This window comes from Mauremys mutica, chromosome 2 (assembly GCF_020497125.1).
Source record: "Mauremys mutica isolate MM-2020 ecotype Southern chromosome 2, ASM2049712v1, whole genome shotgun sequence".
NCBI classification, from domain to species: domain Eukaryota; kingdom Metazoa; phylum Chordata; order Testudines; family Geoemydidae; genus Mauremys; species Mauremys mutica.
Genome location: NC_059073.1, coordinates 204,597,494 through 204,611,432, shown reverse-complemented (window position 1 = coordinate 204,611,432; position 13,939 = coordinate 204,597,494). Strand labels below are relative to the sequence as shown.

At 37.6% G+C, this 13,939-nt stretch overlaps 1 protein-coding gene across 3 annotated transcripts in view; it reads left to right on the top strand.

The window, feature by feature from the left end:
* The window catches only part of SEPTIN7 (septin 7), a 131,345-nt gene that overhangs the window by 23,567 nt on the left and 93,839 nt on the right, over positions 1–13,939 (top strand). For all 3 annotated transcript variants that reach the window (XM_045004782.1, XM_045004780.1, XM_045004781.1), the window contains exon 3: positions 2,947–3,049. In XM_045004782.1, the coding sequence (XP_044860717.1) occupies positions 2,947–3,049 (103 nt within the window). The remainder of the gene's footprint in view (positions 1–2,946; positions 3,050–13,939) is intronic.

Below are 13,939 nucleotides of genomic sequence, written 5' to 3'. Positions count from 1 at the left end.
ATATTTCTGGTCACTATGTGACCAGACTTTTCAAAGGTGTTTAAGTGCCCTATTTAGGTACTTAATTTGCTTGGGCACTTTTGGAAATCCCATTAGATATCTATATACCTTTTGCAAATCTGGTCCCGTGTCACTTAGGTTTTTAGGACTGGTAGATCTCATCCTCTCACCTAGTTTTTAATTCATAATTGCAAGAGGGAAAACTTCTCAACTTTGAACTAGTTGAGGTGAAGGACATATTCTTTGCATCTCCAACTAAATTGAAACCTAAAATAATGAATGCAAAAGCTTTACTACACAACTAACTGAAAGTATTTACATTTGGAAAAATAAAATACCAAAATTCACTCCATATTAAAGGCTGAAAATAATATTTAATAAGCCAGTCATGGTGTGCTATACCTAGAAAGCTTGAGATAATCTCAAAAGTTAGATATTTCCTTCCCTCCATTTTTTGTGTAATGAAAAAAGCAGCACTGTTTAATTCATTAAAAAGAGGTCTCATTGATGCAGCATATCTTTAAATGATTGTAATAGATTATGGATAGGTTTATTTTTAAAAAGAAATGTATATAGTTTAAATAACTCTTTGACCACCCTGATTAAAAAGACAACACTGCATCTAATCAAATCAAAGCTTGTAGAGTAACTGACTTTTTAAAGTAACTTATTCCTCCAGAGATTCAGGACGTGTATGAGGTAAGTTTTTGTTGTTGTTGTTGCTGTGATATCTTTACTGTAACAATGCTTTTACTGAGTATAGACAGTACTAATGAAAAGACACAAGTGTGAAATATACTATAGCAAAGTTTTTAACTTATGTTCTCTTTAAAATATATATATGAAAAAGCATTTTCCTAAAATGAAAACTGATGGGTCATAGTACGCAGTAATGGCTACTGCCTTTAACCACTTGAGTTTAAAAAAACCAAACCACACCCATAATATTATTTTACAAAATGTCTGCTGCACATGCACTGAGGCTAAAGATTTTTAGCCTAGGGTCTTAGTGCAAAAGCATGGCAACGCTAACAACATAGAACTGCTCTGAACTGTATTAATTTGCAACTGTTGGTAAAAATATTGTGCACAATGTACTTGCAAGGTAATGTAGGTTAGGGGCTCAATCCTGTTCTTTTATGCAATTTAATTGTGGCTTTATTGCTCAAAAGGGGAAAGGGAAACTGAAAAAATAACCCTTGCAGCATGACCTGAAATCAACAGATCTAGGCTCCCTTGGAGCAAATGAGGAAGTGGGTTCTAGAATTGAGGACCTGTCACTGAAAAATCCATCATGAGCGTCTTCCCATTTAAATTGGGAAGCTCTATGCTGTGCATATTCGCTTTACTAGTTGTTTTTGTTCTCAAGTATTGAAGACAGTATTACTCTCTAACCCACTGGTGATTCAGAAAAGTAGTGGTCAGTAATAAACCAATATAGGTTGTTTTTAATTTTTCTGGGGACACAAGGTTCCTCCACTCTCTATGGGAAATTACTGTTCCACCTAGAGTTTCTTCATAGGGCTGTCAAAGACTTTTTCACTGAGTGGTGTGTAGAAGCTTTTATTTGTCCTGGTCCTAGTGTGAGTGGGGTTGGGATCAAGCAACTTCTCCTTTACAGTATAGCATAGGGGTGAACGCAGCAGCTTAACACCCCCACCCCCAGCACAGTGTGATGGAACAGGCTCCTTCCCTCCCTCTCCCCTCCTCCCCCCCTCCCCCCCCGGTGAGAGAAACCATTTAAAACCATTTAAAAATTTGCCATAAAGGATGAAACTAAACTTTCTGTTCCTTAAAAACAAGCCCCACCCCCTCACAAATCTGAAACGAACAGTCCTAAGATTCCTTTAAAGCAACAGCAGGAGATACCAGCCATGTGTGTATTACTGGTTCTCGATCAGTGGTTCTCAACCTGTTTACCATTGTGGGCCTCATATGTAGCTCTCTGCGTTACATGGACCACATCCACACAATATATATACTACCTGTATGGCCCTGGGGATGTCACATGAGCCACAGCTGCGTGCTGATTGGGCTGCAAGTGGCCAGTGGGTTGAAAACCACTGATCTAGTTTGAAGAAGGGGTAGGATTAAGCACCTGCAAAAGCCTTTATTAATAGGTGGCAAAATAGGCACTGACAACACCCACATCCTTCCCAACTCTCCCTACAAAAGGCATCCTTCTGAACTACTGGTGAGGAAATGGAGACTTATGTTACATCTACAGTAGGTTTTTTTTGTACCAGTACAATCACACTGAACTAGCTGCACTAGTGATGATCCCATGTAGAAGTGGTGCACTGGTGTGACTTGGCTCAGTTTCAGATTGGGCTAAATTGCGCCAATGCAAAGGCATAGCTATACTAGGAGTGCTTTACTGATATAGGAATACAGGTAAAGTATATCAGCAAAGTGCTGGTAGTGTGGATGCAGATATACTGATACAACGTGCAGTTTTGCCAGTATCATACCAACCCCCCCCCCAAGCAAAATATTTTGTACCATTAAAAGTGCATCTTTTCTGGTATAACTGCATCCACAGTAGAGACTTCTGTTGACAAGTTATTTCAGTCAGGGATCACACCTCTTCACACTCGATCAACATAGCGTGATGGCAGAAGTCTATAGTGCTGACATGGCCTAAGTCACTTTTTACATTGTTGGAGTGCCATGTACACTGGGAGTTTGCACCAGTACCACCACCATGGTATAGCTATATTTATGCAAAATACCGTTGTAGACAATTGCTGGCTAGCCCCCACTCCAGCCTTCTGCTTGGTGCTGCAATTTAAATAGTCTACAATTTAATGAATAAACATCTTGACTTAATCAGGATTGGCATAACAGTTGTACAGATGTTAAAAGCTAACAAAGATGAGTCTGAAGTGTATTAGAAAATTACAAGCATTTCTTTTGACTATTTAAATGTCTTTGTTTTTGCATTAGCAACAGAAGAACCTTGAAGGATATGTGGGGTTTGCAAATCTCCCAAATCAAGTTTACAGAAAGTCTGTGAAGAGAGGGTTTGAATTCACGCTCATGGTAGTAGGTGAGTTGTTTTCTTTATGCATCTAATTGGTGATTCACCTTCCCCAAAAGAATTTGGAGTAACTGAAGTTTCAGCTATTCACGTGTTTACCTCATTTGTGTAAGCTAATTAGAATGTATATTATACTTACCATTTTTGTTTTTTAAAATGTTGTTAAATTCTAAAGTGTTTTTTTAGGGCATACAGTCCAGTTGAACTTTCATTTTTTGTCTTCTGTTACGTAGGCAGATGAATAGGGACGGAAAATGGGGAAGATAAAGAGCCTTCAGCAGAGAGGGGGTGTTGTGCTAACCTATGCAGAAACATTAATGTAGATGTACTGAAAAGTGACTGCAAAAATGATGTAGTGGAAGTTATTGAGGTCTAGAGGTCAGCATCATGTGTGTTCAGTCTACAAGTAAAGATGTTTTTTAGTTGTCAATGAAACAGTTTCAGCTGGGGATCTGAAAGTCTAGCTGGATCCCTTCTTGCACATCAGTAATCAGGACCCTGTGTATCCTGTGTTTGTGGCACCAAAATTTTGCTACAGAATCCAAGCCTTCATGTAAAGAAACATTTATAGTTTGCATGATGACAAACAAATACAAATACTGTATAAGCAGATAGTGTTTTTTCCAGTGACTTCAGAGATCTTCAAACAACCACAGATACGTGTGACTAATCCTGCTCATTACAGTGGGATATTAAAATTAACGGTTGTTCTTCGGCATATGAGTTAACTTTGTTAGTTACTTTAGATGAATGTTTCTGCTAATGAGTTTATCCCATAATGCTAAATTACTATCCATGCTGTTTGGGTGTCAAACTTTCATTTTCCCCCTGATTACATGTATGATGTAGCTGTGTGATCAAAGTGAAATATCTGCAGTACCTTGGAAACTAAATGAGGCAAGTGTAAAGCTGGGTGTTTTATTTTTTTTGACCTTTAAAAACAAACAAGGAGTCCTGTACTGATTCTATTTTAATGTTTATATAAAAATCCCATCTTGTGAATTTAAATGAACCTGTCTCACAACAGGTAGTTTGCTACAGAAAACATTGACTATGCCTCACTGCTTTGTTAATTTGATGGAAGATAGTGTTACTTTTCTGCTGTTTAGTTTTGAACCAAATTGCTGTCTTAACTGTTGGATGTGTAACTGAGTTAACAGGGCAGGTACATTTAAAAAAAAAAAGTATGCTTTAGTGATAGGTAGCTGTTCAGTCCTGCCCTCATTCCTTGAACTTGAAATCCTGAAGTGGATCAAAAACTACTTAGCTTGCTTGGATTTTGCTCATGTTTTTGTAACTTTGTGATGAACAATGTAATGAGTAGAAATTTTAAAATAGGCGCATCCTGTAATAGCCAACTGTCCTTGTTCATCAATACTTCCATCTAATCTGTAGTTTAATTAACCAATAAGTGTCTCAATATTATGTAATCCAGTTGAACTGATAGCTTGTGTAATCATTGTGTCCCTATAAGAGAATGTGCACAAGTATAGTACTCATTGGTTGAGTTACAAATCTAGGTCAAATTGGGTCTAACTCATTACAAATCACAGTTCAGGGAAATGAAGAATGTGAGTTGGAATAAAACAATTTGAGTTTGGGGCTTATTTAAAAGTTCCATTATAAACATGCATTCAGCTGCATAACTTGTCATGAAGCACAAAACCCCATTTGGTCGTAGCTCTTTACATGTTGAAAAATTAATACATTTTTGGTTGGTAAAGTTAGGAATCATGCTGTCCTTAAACAAGGATGAGTTCAGAAAATAATCACATGATAGAGACTGTCTTCATAAGGTTGTAGTTTTTGAGAGGTGAAAATTGGCAAATTCATTTGACAAAATGGAATATGCTTATTCTATAGTCACTATTTTAAAACTATAACTTTTAAATCTCATGGAAAACAAATCTCTAAGAACCAGCAAGCTGTACTTTGTTAGTATCTATCTCTGTTCCTCATGACTTGAAATCTTCATTATCTAAAGCAGTTTTCAGTGCAGATGCATTCAGAGGAGTACTAAAAAAAATATTGGTGGTTAATTAGGAAACTTTAATCTAAAAATTAGATTTGCAATAGGAGGTTGACCTGAAAACTAAAAAGTGAAGCCTTGCAATTACTGACTTTGTTTTTAGTATCAAATCTTTGTACTTCCTAGTATGGATTCACATTCCATTCTGGCAAATGATCAGAACTTCCATTGGCAGGAAGTTAATACATTATTGTGCACAGACCATAAGTGCTCTCTGAAAATTTGAATTATTTCCTTGATGAGAGGTCATTTAAAAAAAAGTTACCAGGTGTTTCATAGACTTAATTTAGTCTGAATGTCAGAAGTTGGTCTTTGATTGGATTAACATATTCCCTATAACACCAGGTCAGTATTTCATGTGTAATAGTACATAAACCCATAGGGTACAGCTACAGCATATTTTTCACTTTAGTTCCTGCCATGTTTGACTCAGTGTAGTAGAAAACAATTAGAGCCTTTTAAAAGAGAGACTGCTGAAACAGAATATTTTAATTTTTTTAACAATAGGAGGTTTTTAGACAAGTGGTGGTAGAAAAGTAAACCTTAATTTTTTTTAACAGTTCTAGTCACAGATAAAATTAGGAATACTCAACTGCTTTAAGAAGTATTGTAACAATTGTGAAATGTATTAAGCCTTTTAAATAGAATACGAGGTGGAGAGGAATTCAGTCTGAGATTTCCAAGCAATGCATTGGAAAGCTTTTGATTTAAGAGAGAAATTCCCCTGGATCTTCCAAATATGAAGGATTCCAAGTATCTGTTTTAAACATAAAGATGATTATGAATCTATTGCAGCATCTCATTTTGTTTTATAACTCAACTATGACAGAATCCACTAATCTTGAAATATGGATTGTCACTTATTTTTGTACGCTGTCTTGTAGAGGGGAGCACTGACTTGATTTGAAGCATCTAGTCACTACCACAATGTAAATGATTAATAGTAAAGAAGAAAATCTACCAGTGGAATATGTTGGACTAATATAAGATTCTGAAACTTAAGCAACTCACGTTATTTGCATATATTTAGGTTTGTTTGTGGCCGAGTATTGGCTGATACATTTGGAAAAGATATTGTATATGCTGCATAATGTTGTCTTATTGTTTAGAATGGCCCTATGGAAGCTTAACTAAAATATTTCTTATTTTTTTTCCCTCCCTCATGGATGCATGCTGATTTGTTACCGTGGGGTTCCACATAAGTGCTGGCCTGCTGGCTATATTTTATGTATAGATGCTTCAAAGTCAGTGTATTAGCCATTTGTTCTGGAGTGAAAAATGCAATGTGGACTTGCCAAACAGATACAAGGACATAAAGTAGGTCACGTTTAGGGCTTGCAAACCTTGAGTGTCTAATGATTATTTTCATATGTTCTATAGATTTGAAAGCATGGATTGCAATTTCCTGTTAAAATTATTTTCCAATTGTTCAGATAGTCTGGAATGAACTGTTAATCTTCTAAATCTGATCCCCACACCAAGGCAGTTTAAAGCGAATCATTTTTCAATATTAACTACATTATTTTGAAGACGAGCAGCAAATGTTTCAGGTGTTTGGCAGCTAGGTTAGTTTCTGATTGTGTGGTAGAAAAGATCCACGGCTCAGTTTAACTGCATGTCAAGTTGTCATACATTCAAAATGCAGGACATTTAAAAATAAATTAAATCACTATATATTAACAATCTTAAACTCCATTTGCCCAGCATGTGTAGGAATCTTTTGCTAAGTGAGTGCTATCAACTTCTCCAGAATCTCATCTTTCATCTAAAATTTTGGCATACTTACAGTTGCAAAGAAAACCTTCCAAATATGAACTGAATGTAAACTGTGAAGTGATGTCGTCATAAACCTGCAAAGTTAGCTCTGTCAGGATGATGGGGCTGTCACTTCTGTGTGGGAGCTCTTAATTGCTGGCTGCTGTTGGAATGGTTGTACACCTGGGGCATGCAGAGGCACTGAGTCTTAGGTTTAGGGTCCCCTGCTCTCTTGCATCTCCTAAAACAGGATGCCTGCGGGCTCCCCAGTCTTCCCATCAAAGGGGTCTGTAATCACTTGTTTAAGGTGAGACAGTCTACACTTAAGTGTTTTGGGAGAACTTTCATTATTAATTTATTTGTGGGAGAGAGAGCATACATTGTTTGGGAGGTAAGAGGGGGAAGAGTAAGAAAGAAGTGGCCCACCACTGTTCGGTTTATTGGAGATAGTATTAATTTCTTGTGTACATGGTGATGGAGAGCTTAATGGATATCGGTGCTTGCATCTCCAATTCAATGCGTGACCCTACACAGAGTTCAGCAGTAGGAGAGCGAGGTCTTTAGGCCCAATCAGCAGGACATACTTGACTGGGTAGGTGTAAATTGGGAGGGACATGGCTTAGGACACTGGTGTAGGAGAGTGGGTTTAATTATTGGGCATCTTGGTGTTGAAACATTTTAAAATTCCGTAAGTGTGGAATCAGTTTCTTTGAGGTTACAGAACATATTGCCTTAAAATATGTAAATGTGCAGTAAATGAGAATAAATTCATCCCATAAATGGTAATTTTTACTATAACGTATTAGAAAGTAGGGTCTGTGTAAGCTTTTCACATTCTACTATTTTAGTAACATTTTAAAATTAAATAGAAATATTATATACTTACAAGAAGACATTAATTTTTTTTAATTGTATTTGGCCTTGGTTAACATTAAAACTTACCTGTATTTTCCCAATAAGTACAATTGTATTGTTTCCTTTTAGAGTAGCTCTAAAAACATTTAATTATAAGCTAGACCAAAGTAACCCAAATTGTTCTCCTTAATCGACCACTTGCATTTTAAATTTGTTCTGAAATTAAAGCATCTGTGTGGGAAAACTAGGAGAAAAAAATTGAGGTGATATCTGCTATCCTGTTCCAATCCTGCAAGGTTATGTAACTGAAATGCTGTTACATTTCAGTTCAGTGTGGATCAACAAAAGTAATTAGACATCCCTTAGGCATAAGACATAAAGGATATTAAAAACAGAAAAATAAACTCATAATCAAATTAATGTTCTGTGCTGGATGTCTTTGAAATCAAGGTTTATAAATACGGTTTCAGAAGGGTTACGTCTAAGGTCAGGAATAAAAGCATTCCACAAACTAAGGCACACAGGTTTAAAAATATGAACAATACCTGTTGTCTCTGCAGACCCCAATCTTCAGAAGTCCCATATGTTTTCAATAGTCCATAAGCTAAACCCTAAATTGTCAATTGGTATCAGTAGGTGGGCAAAATCTCTTCCTGAGTTTTGGATAGCTCCATGTCAATGGATGATAAAAAGTTTTATGGTGGACCTTCCTGCAGAGTAGATTAGTGGTAGAACTGAACCTATATTTTTTGGTGGCAAAATTCCTTAAACGCAAATTTGTTATACAATTTAAATGAAAGGTAACACACTTTGATTATGTTTTATTTAGCACATTGTTCATTAATAAGCAGAAAAGAGTATTTTGGTATCATGTTAGACATTATATATTTTGTAGATTTAGATTTGAAATTAATTAAACCACTTCTGCCGTCTAAATACCACATAATGTTTTTTTGAAGCTTTTTCAATGCTACTAATGTTGTATGTTCTACCATAACATTGAGTGACACATCAAGCCTACAATAATATAAAGTGGGTAACCTATTAACAATCCAGTGTTCCACATATAACTGGAATGTCATCATCTGAACTGTCCTCCATACTAACTTTCACATCCTCCTCATTCGTGTTCTCATTTATTTGCAGCCTACATGCTGGAGAGCATTTGAGTCCATTTGCAAGGCACTGGAAAAGAGTTTATATTCTGTATTGCATTTACAAGCTATCAGCTGCAACACTACCTCAGAGGTGGCTGGGCCTTTCATCCATTCAGTTGTCAGTTCACCCGGACCCAGTCATGCCGTGTTTCAGGGCTGGGTATGACAGGATACTTCTACAGGCTTCTACACCAGACAGCAGCCTGGTAATTGGCACACAAAACATGAAGTTAGTGGAAGTCTTTCCATGGAGGCAGCTAGCCAGATTCAGCATCTCCCTTCTTAGCACGTAACAGCTGGTATCTTAGCTCATTCCCCTCTGTGATATTTGACCAAGCTGCATACGTTCTATAGGTGAATTTTTGAAGAAGAGAGAGATCTGCAGACAAGACCCAGTGTTGCCCTAGCTCTGCCAGTGCTCTCTGAAAGAGTCTCTTCTCTGGTGATCAGCTTTAGGCCAGTCATCTCCCGACATTCTGCAGAATGTGCTAACAGAATCACATCCCATGAATGCATGCATTCCAAACATGGGTGTTCAGACATTCTAGCGTTGCTTGCTTGCTTTATACTTCATGCACTTTTTTTGATACCACATTTTATGTAGATTTTGCTGATGTCCCTGAAGAGAAGAAGAGTAAGAATTACCACATCAGTGTCCTCAGATACAATAATTCATTCATGGTTCTTTGATGCACGCTTTGCATGTAACATAATCAGAGTGTCTGTCTTTTCTTGTGAAGACTATAAGTTCAGAAAGTTTGATGCCCCTTCTCTGGTTAAACTTGTTACAATCTTTCTGGCATGTCACACTGTTTTCTCACCTAGTTTCTCCAGGTAATGGGACCTTTTCAATTCATCATAAGAACTTGATGAGAGCAGTCTTGCTGGTATAACATCCAAGAACACTGTGCCTCCATTGTTGGATCTTGTAACTAGATATAATATTGTTCAGTAGTCCTCCAGGGCCAGACCTTCTGTTTTCCCTCCCTGAATTTTTAATGGAGATATTATTTTACACATCAAAGATCATCTCTCTGCTGTTGTCAGTTCCAGTCTTCAAGACTGACAGACATGCTCTGACAGATCACTATATGTTTTGTTTTCAACATTTCTGTACAAGAGCCATTCCATTTATGATGCAGGCAGAATGATTAGGTATTCTCAGCTGTTACTTTTTTTTCTCTCTCAAGATTCCTTGCCAGGGCTGCTTTGTCTTCCTCATGGTGCTGTCAAAGTTGGAGAGAGCCCAGGGAAGTGATCCTAAGGGGTGTTGCAACACTTCCCTCATGTCCAAATTCCTCCTTACTGCTACCAAAAGCATATGGCCAAAAAAATCTTGTGATCTGCCTTTAATATAATCTTCTCTGAGGCTTTTGTTTTACTGGATTTCTGTGTCATTGCATGTCTTCAGTTTTTGCTTTGGCAGACTGTCATAGATGCTCTGGGTTGGCTGCACTGTTTCTAGATAGTTACATGTCAATGCTGCGTATGCACCTTCTCCTTTCTCGTTTGCATGTAACAGATCCTATCAATTAAGTAACAGAATTACTGGAGACAGGCTAACTCATTTGTCTCTGAAAAGGGATTGACCCCGTCTTCTCAGTGTATCCATCTGTGACTGCACATCTTTTTCATCTCTCCGTATGCCTGATGGTTCTGCCAGGTGTTTAGACCTTGATCATTTGTCTTAGTTTCCTCAGACAAGTACTTCTGCACCCTGCCCCAGCTGTAAGACTGAATCCTTTGGTTTCGCCTGCTGTCTGTGTACCCTTATTGACAGTCTCTTCGATGGCTTGATCCACAGTGGTTTGATAACCTCATCTGTATAGAGAAGCCTCCATTTTTAAAAATTATCATACACTTCAGGATGTTCTATTTCAGTCATGTCATTTGTGTGTAGTATACTAACAGACATCTTGCATAATTCTGCTTGTCTTAAGGAAAGTACCAGGGTATCATTGCTCTTACCATTGCTAGGTGAGGAAGCCAGTCACCTTCACTGGATGCTCAAATAGGCCCAAGAGCCACCTCAACCATATCAATGTAGATAATCCAGAATGCTTATAGCTTGCCATTTTCATGCTTCAGGAAGTTCAGGTGTGTGTTGAAAACTGAAATATCAAACATCTGGCCTGTGTTTGGACATCATTTAGCTGTTCCTGTGTAGTGTTGCTGCACAACTTTTGCATCTGGATTATTGTCATTGAGGCTTTAAGTGAACCAGGTGGTGTTCATTCAAATATAAAAGCAGGGCCTCAGACACTGATTTATGTAATCTGACAGCTCAATTGTAGTTTTGTTCCTCCAGTACACTGCTGATGGAACCTTCAGCAATAATACTGAACTCAACTGTGGGACAAGCATCCTGGAATCCTTTCCCAATGATCAAAGACATACTGCATATGTGTGAAATGTTCCCTTTCTGATTATGGACTTGAGTTTGTCATCCTTCTGCAGTATTTCTGCAGCCTTGGCATACAGTGCCTGGTGAAGCACACGTTCTATCTTTCAAGTCAAGTTTTTCCAGTGTGTTCAGTCTTCAGGATTTCATATACCATAGACACCTCCATTGCTGGCACACTTCTGGTTCCAAAATACCCAACACTGACCTAAGTCTCACTGCGCATGCCAGTCTAGGAGCTGACCATCTGGTCATTTACATTTGTTTGCCTGACCAGAGACCATACTTTGTTCTTAATCTGAGCATTGTGAATGGCCTCTTCATAGTCTGTCCCCACTGGTTCCATCTCAAGAGGGCCAGCTTGGTTACAGACATTATCAGGAGGAAGCATTAGTAGTGGAGGGAGTGATGCTGTGATTTTTTGTTTGGTTGTTTTTTTTTATTTTATACTTTCTCTGCATGTGTAAGCTTATTGGGTTGTCCAATAGTTGGTACCTGAGGCTGCACTGCAATGCCATTTATTCTGTGTGATGTCCCTGCACTACTGAGTGTCTCCAAGTCTGTTGATGTTATATGCCAAAGGTGGGGATGCAGGACAGACCATTGGATGGTATTGCCACACCTCCCTTGTCCTCATCAGTCAGTTTCTGTAGACAGAAGGCAATGTCTATTTCCTCCAGCCAACTATAGGATATCCCATAACCTAGTTGGTTGAGTATCTCATTGCCTGTGAGGTATTTCACTTACCATGGTAACAAGATTTGCTTGGCAGGTTTCTGCACACCTCCACTAACAGCATATATATGATCTTAGGAGAAAGGACAGTATGAGTCTTTGAATTTATGAACATGGTGTGCTCTTTTGTGTTCCCTATTAATGCCATTTTGGTGTGCTCATTGGGCCACAGGTTCAGAACCACTGCTGTATAACAAGATCTGATATTGTGCATCAACTGCTACCAGCTCCCTTGATGTAATAGCCAGTGTCTTTCCGTCCATCTACTCTTCTCTTTTCTGTACATCACTGCTTGACTTGATCTACTGCTTGATGCAGTGGGTCTTGATCCTTTTCACATACTTGGATACTTTGTCACAAAATATACAGACTTTTTCATAGTCCGATGGATGATGATCTATTTCCCTTTTGATTTGTGGCCGATTTCTTCACTATCGCTGGAAGTTTCTGCTTGTTTTTCAAGCTGTTGCAGAATTTTCTTGTGTGAAAATCTTTCCACAATTTAAGTGATAAAATGTTAGGTAGTTCATTTTGTGTCTTTATATTGCATAATAGCAGCACATTGTTTGACCTGTGTCACTCTTAAAAAGATTCTTCCATGATTCCAGATCTTGCTTTTGTAAGCCTCCACATCACATATCATGCATGTTTAGGCCTTCGCTGTTTGTGTATGCTTTTTGGGAACTTCTAAATTGGATTCCATGATTTATTCAGGAATCACAGGTGCATCACAGCCAAATCTGAAGCAAACAGAGGAAGAAATACATAAATCTTCGGTCATAATACCTTATTGTACACAACTACCTAAATATTGATTTTACGTTGAAAAAAATGATAATGCCTGTGGGAACACAATAGTTTTTTCACATGAAGAGTGACTTCCCCCTTGTTGATAGGTTGTTGGCAGTTGCCATGGCAACTCCCATACAAATTAGACAAATTTGCATACATTTCATTGTTTTAATGAAATGTAATTACCCAAAATTAGGTGATGTATTCATTTTTAGTCAAAATATAGCCATACCCATTTTTCACTCCATGCCTACACTTACATGTACATTTTCCATGGAAACAGGCCTAACTCCACTTTTAAGCTACTATGTAGAAAGGCCCACCAGTATTTTTGTAGTGTGTATGCATGGACCCTTCAAAACTAGATGGAAATTTGCCAACACAGATGGGTACCAAAAGTTGTCTGGCTTATGGATAATAAGTATGAGATATAGAGGACCTGAAGATGGTTGAAGTAGTGAGAACCCAGTTTAAATGCTTTGCTTGTTAAAACCAAAAGCTGAATCTCATTTGTCTCACTGCATCTTGTTCAGAGTAAAGTGCAAGACAAAGTTCCACTTCTGAGAACATTTTCTGAACCCATTGCATTCTGCAATCATGTTGGTAGCTCACAGTAAAGCACATCAGTTTAACCTGAGTTTAAGATGGACCTCATCCAGCCTAATTAAAATGGTAGTGTACATTGACTAAAATATCACCTTGACCATGTCTGACACTTACGTTCAAGTTATCTTACATACAATTAATACTCAATCAGATTTTATCTCTCTTCTTTAAACTGTTGTATTACTGTGAGTAGTTATTTTGGTTGGGATTTTCATAAGTGCCTATGACTTGAGTGCAAGTTCCCTAGACTTTCAGTGGGGCTTGCTCTCCTATGCCCAGAATGTCTTCTGCACCTCCTTTAAGATGTTACTAGGCTAGATTGCAACTAGGCTGCCAAGTGGTTAAAAAAGTTAATCACTATTAATTGTACTGTTAAACAATAATAGAATGACATATATTTAAATATTTTGGCTGTTTTCTACATTTTTCAAATATATTGATTTCAGTTACAACACAGAATACAAAGTGTACAGTGCTCACTTTATATTTTTGATTACAAATATTTGCACTGTAAAAAACAAAAGAAATAGTATTTTTCAAGTCACCTATTACAAGTATTGTAGTGCAAT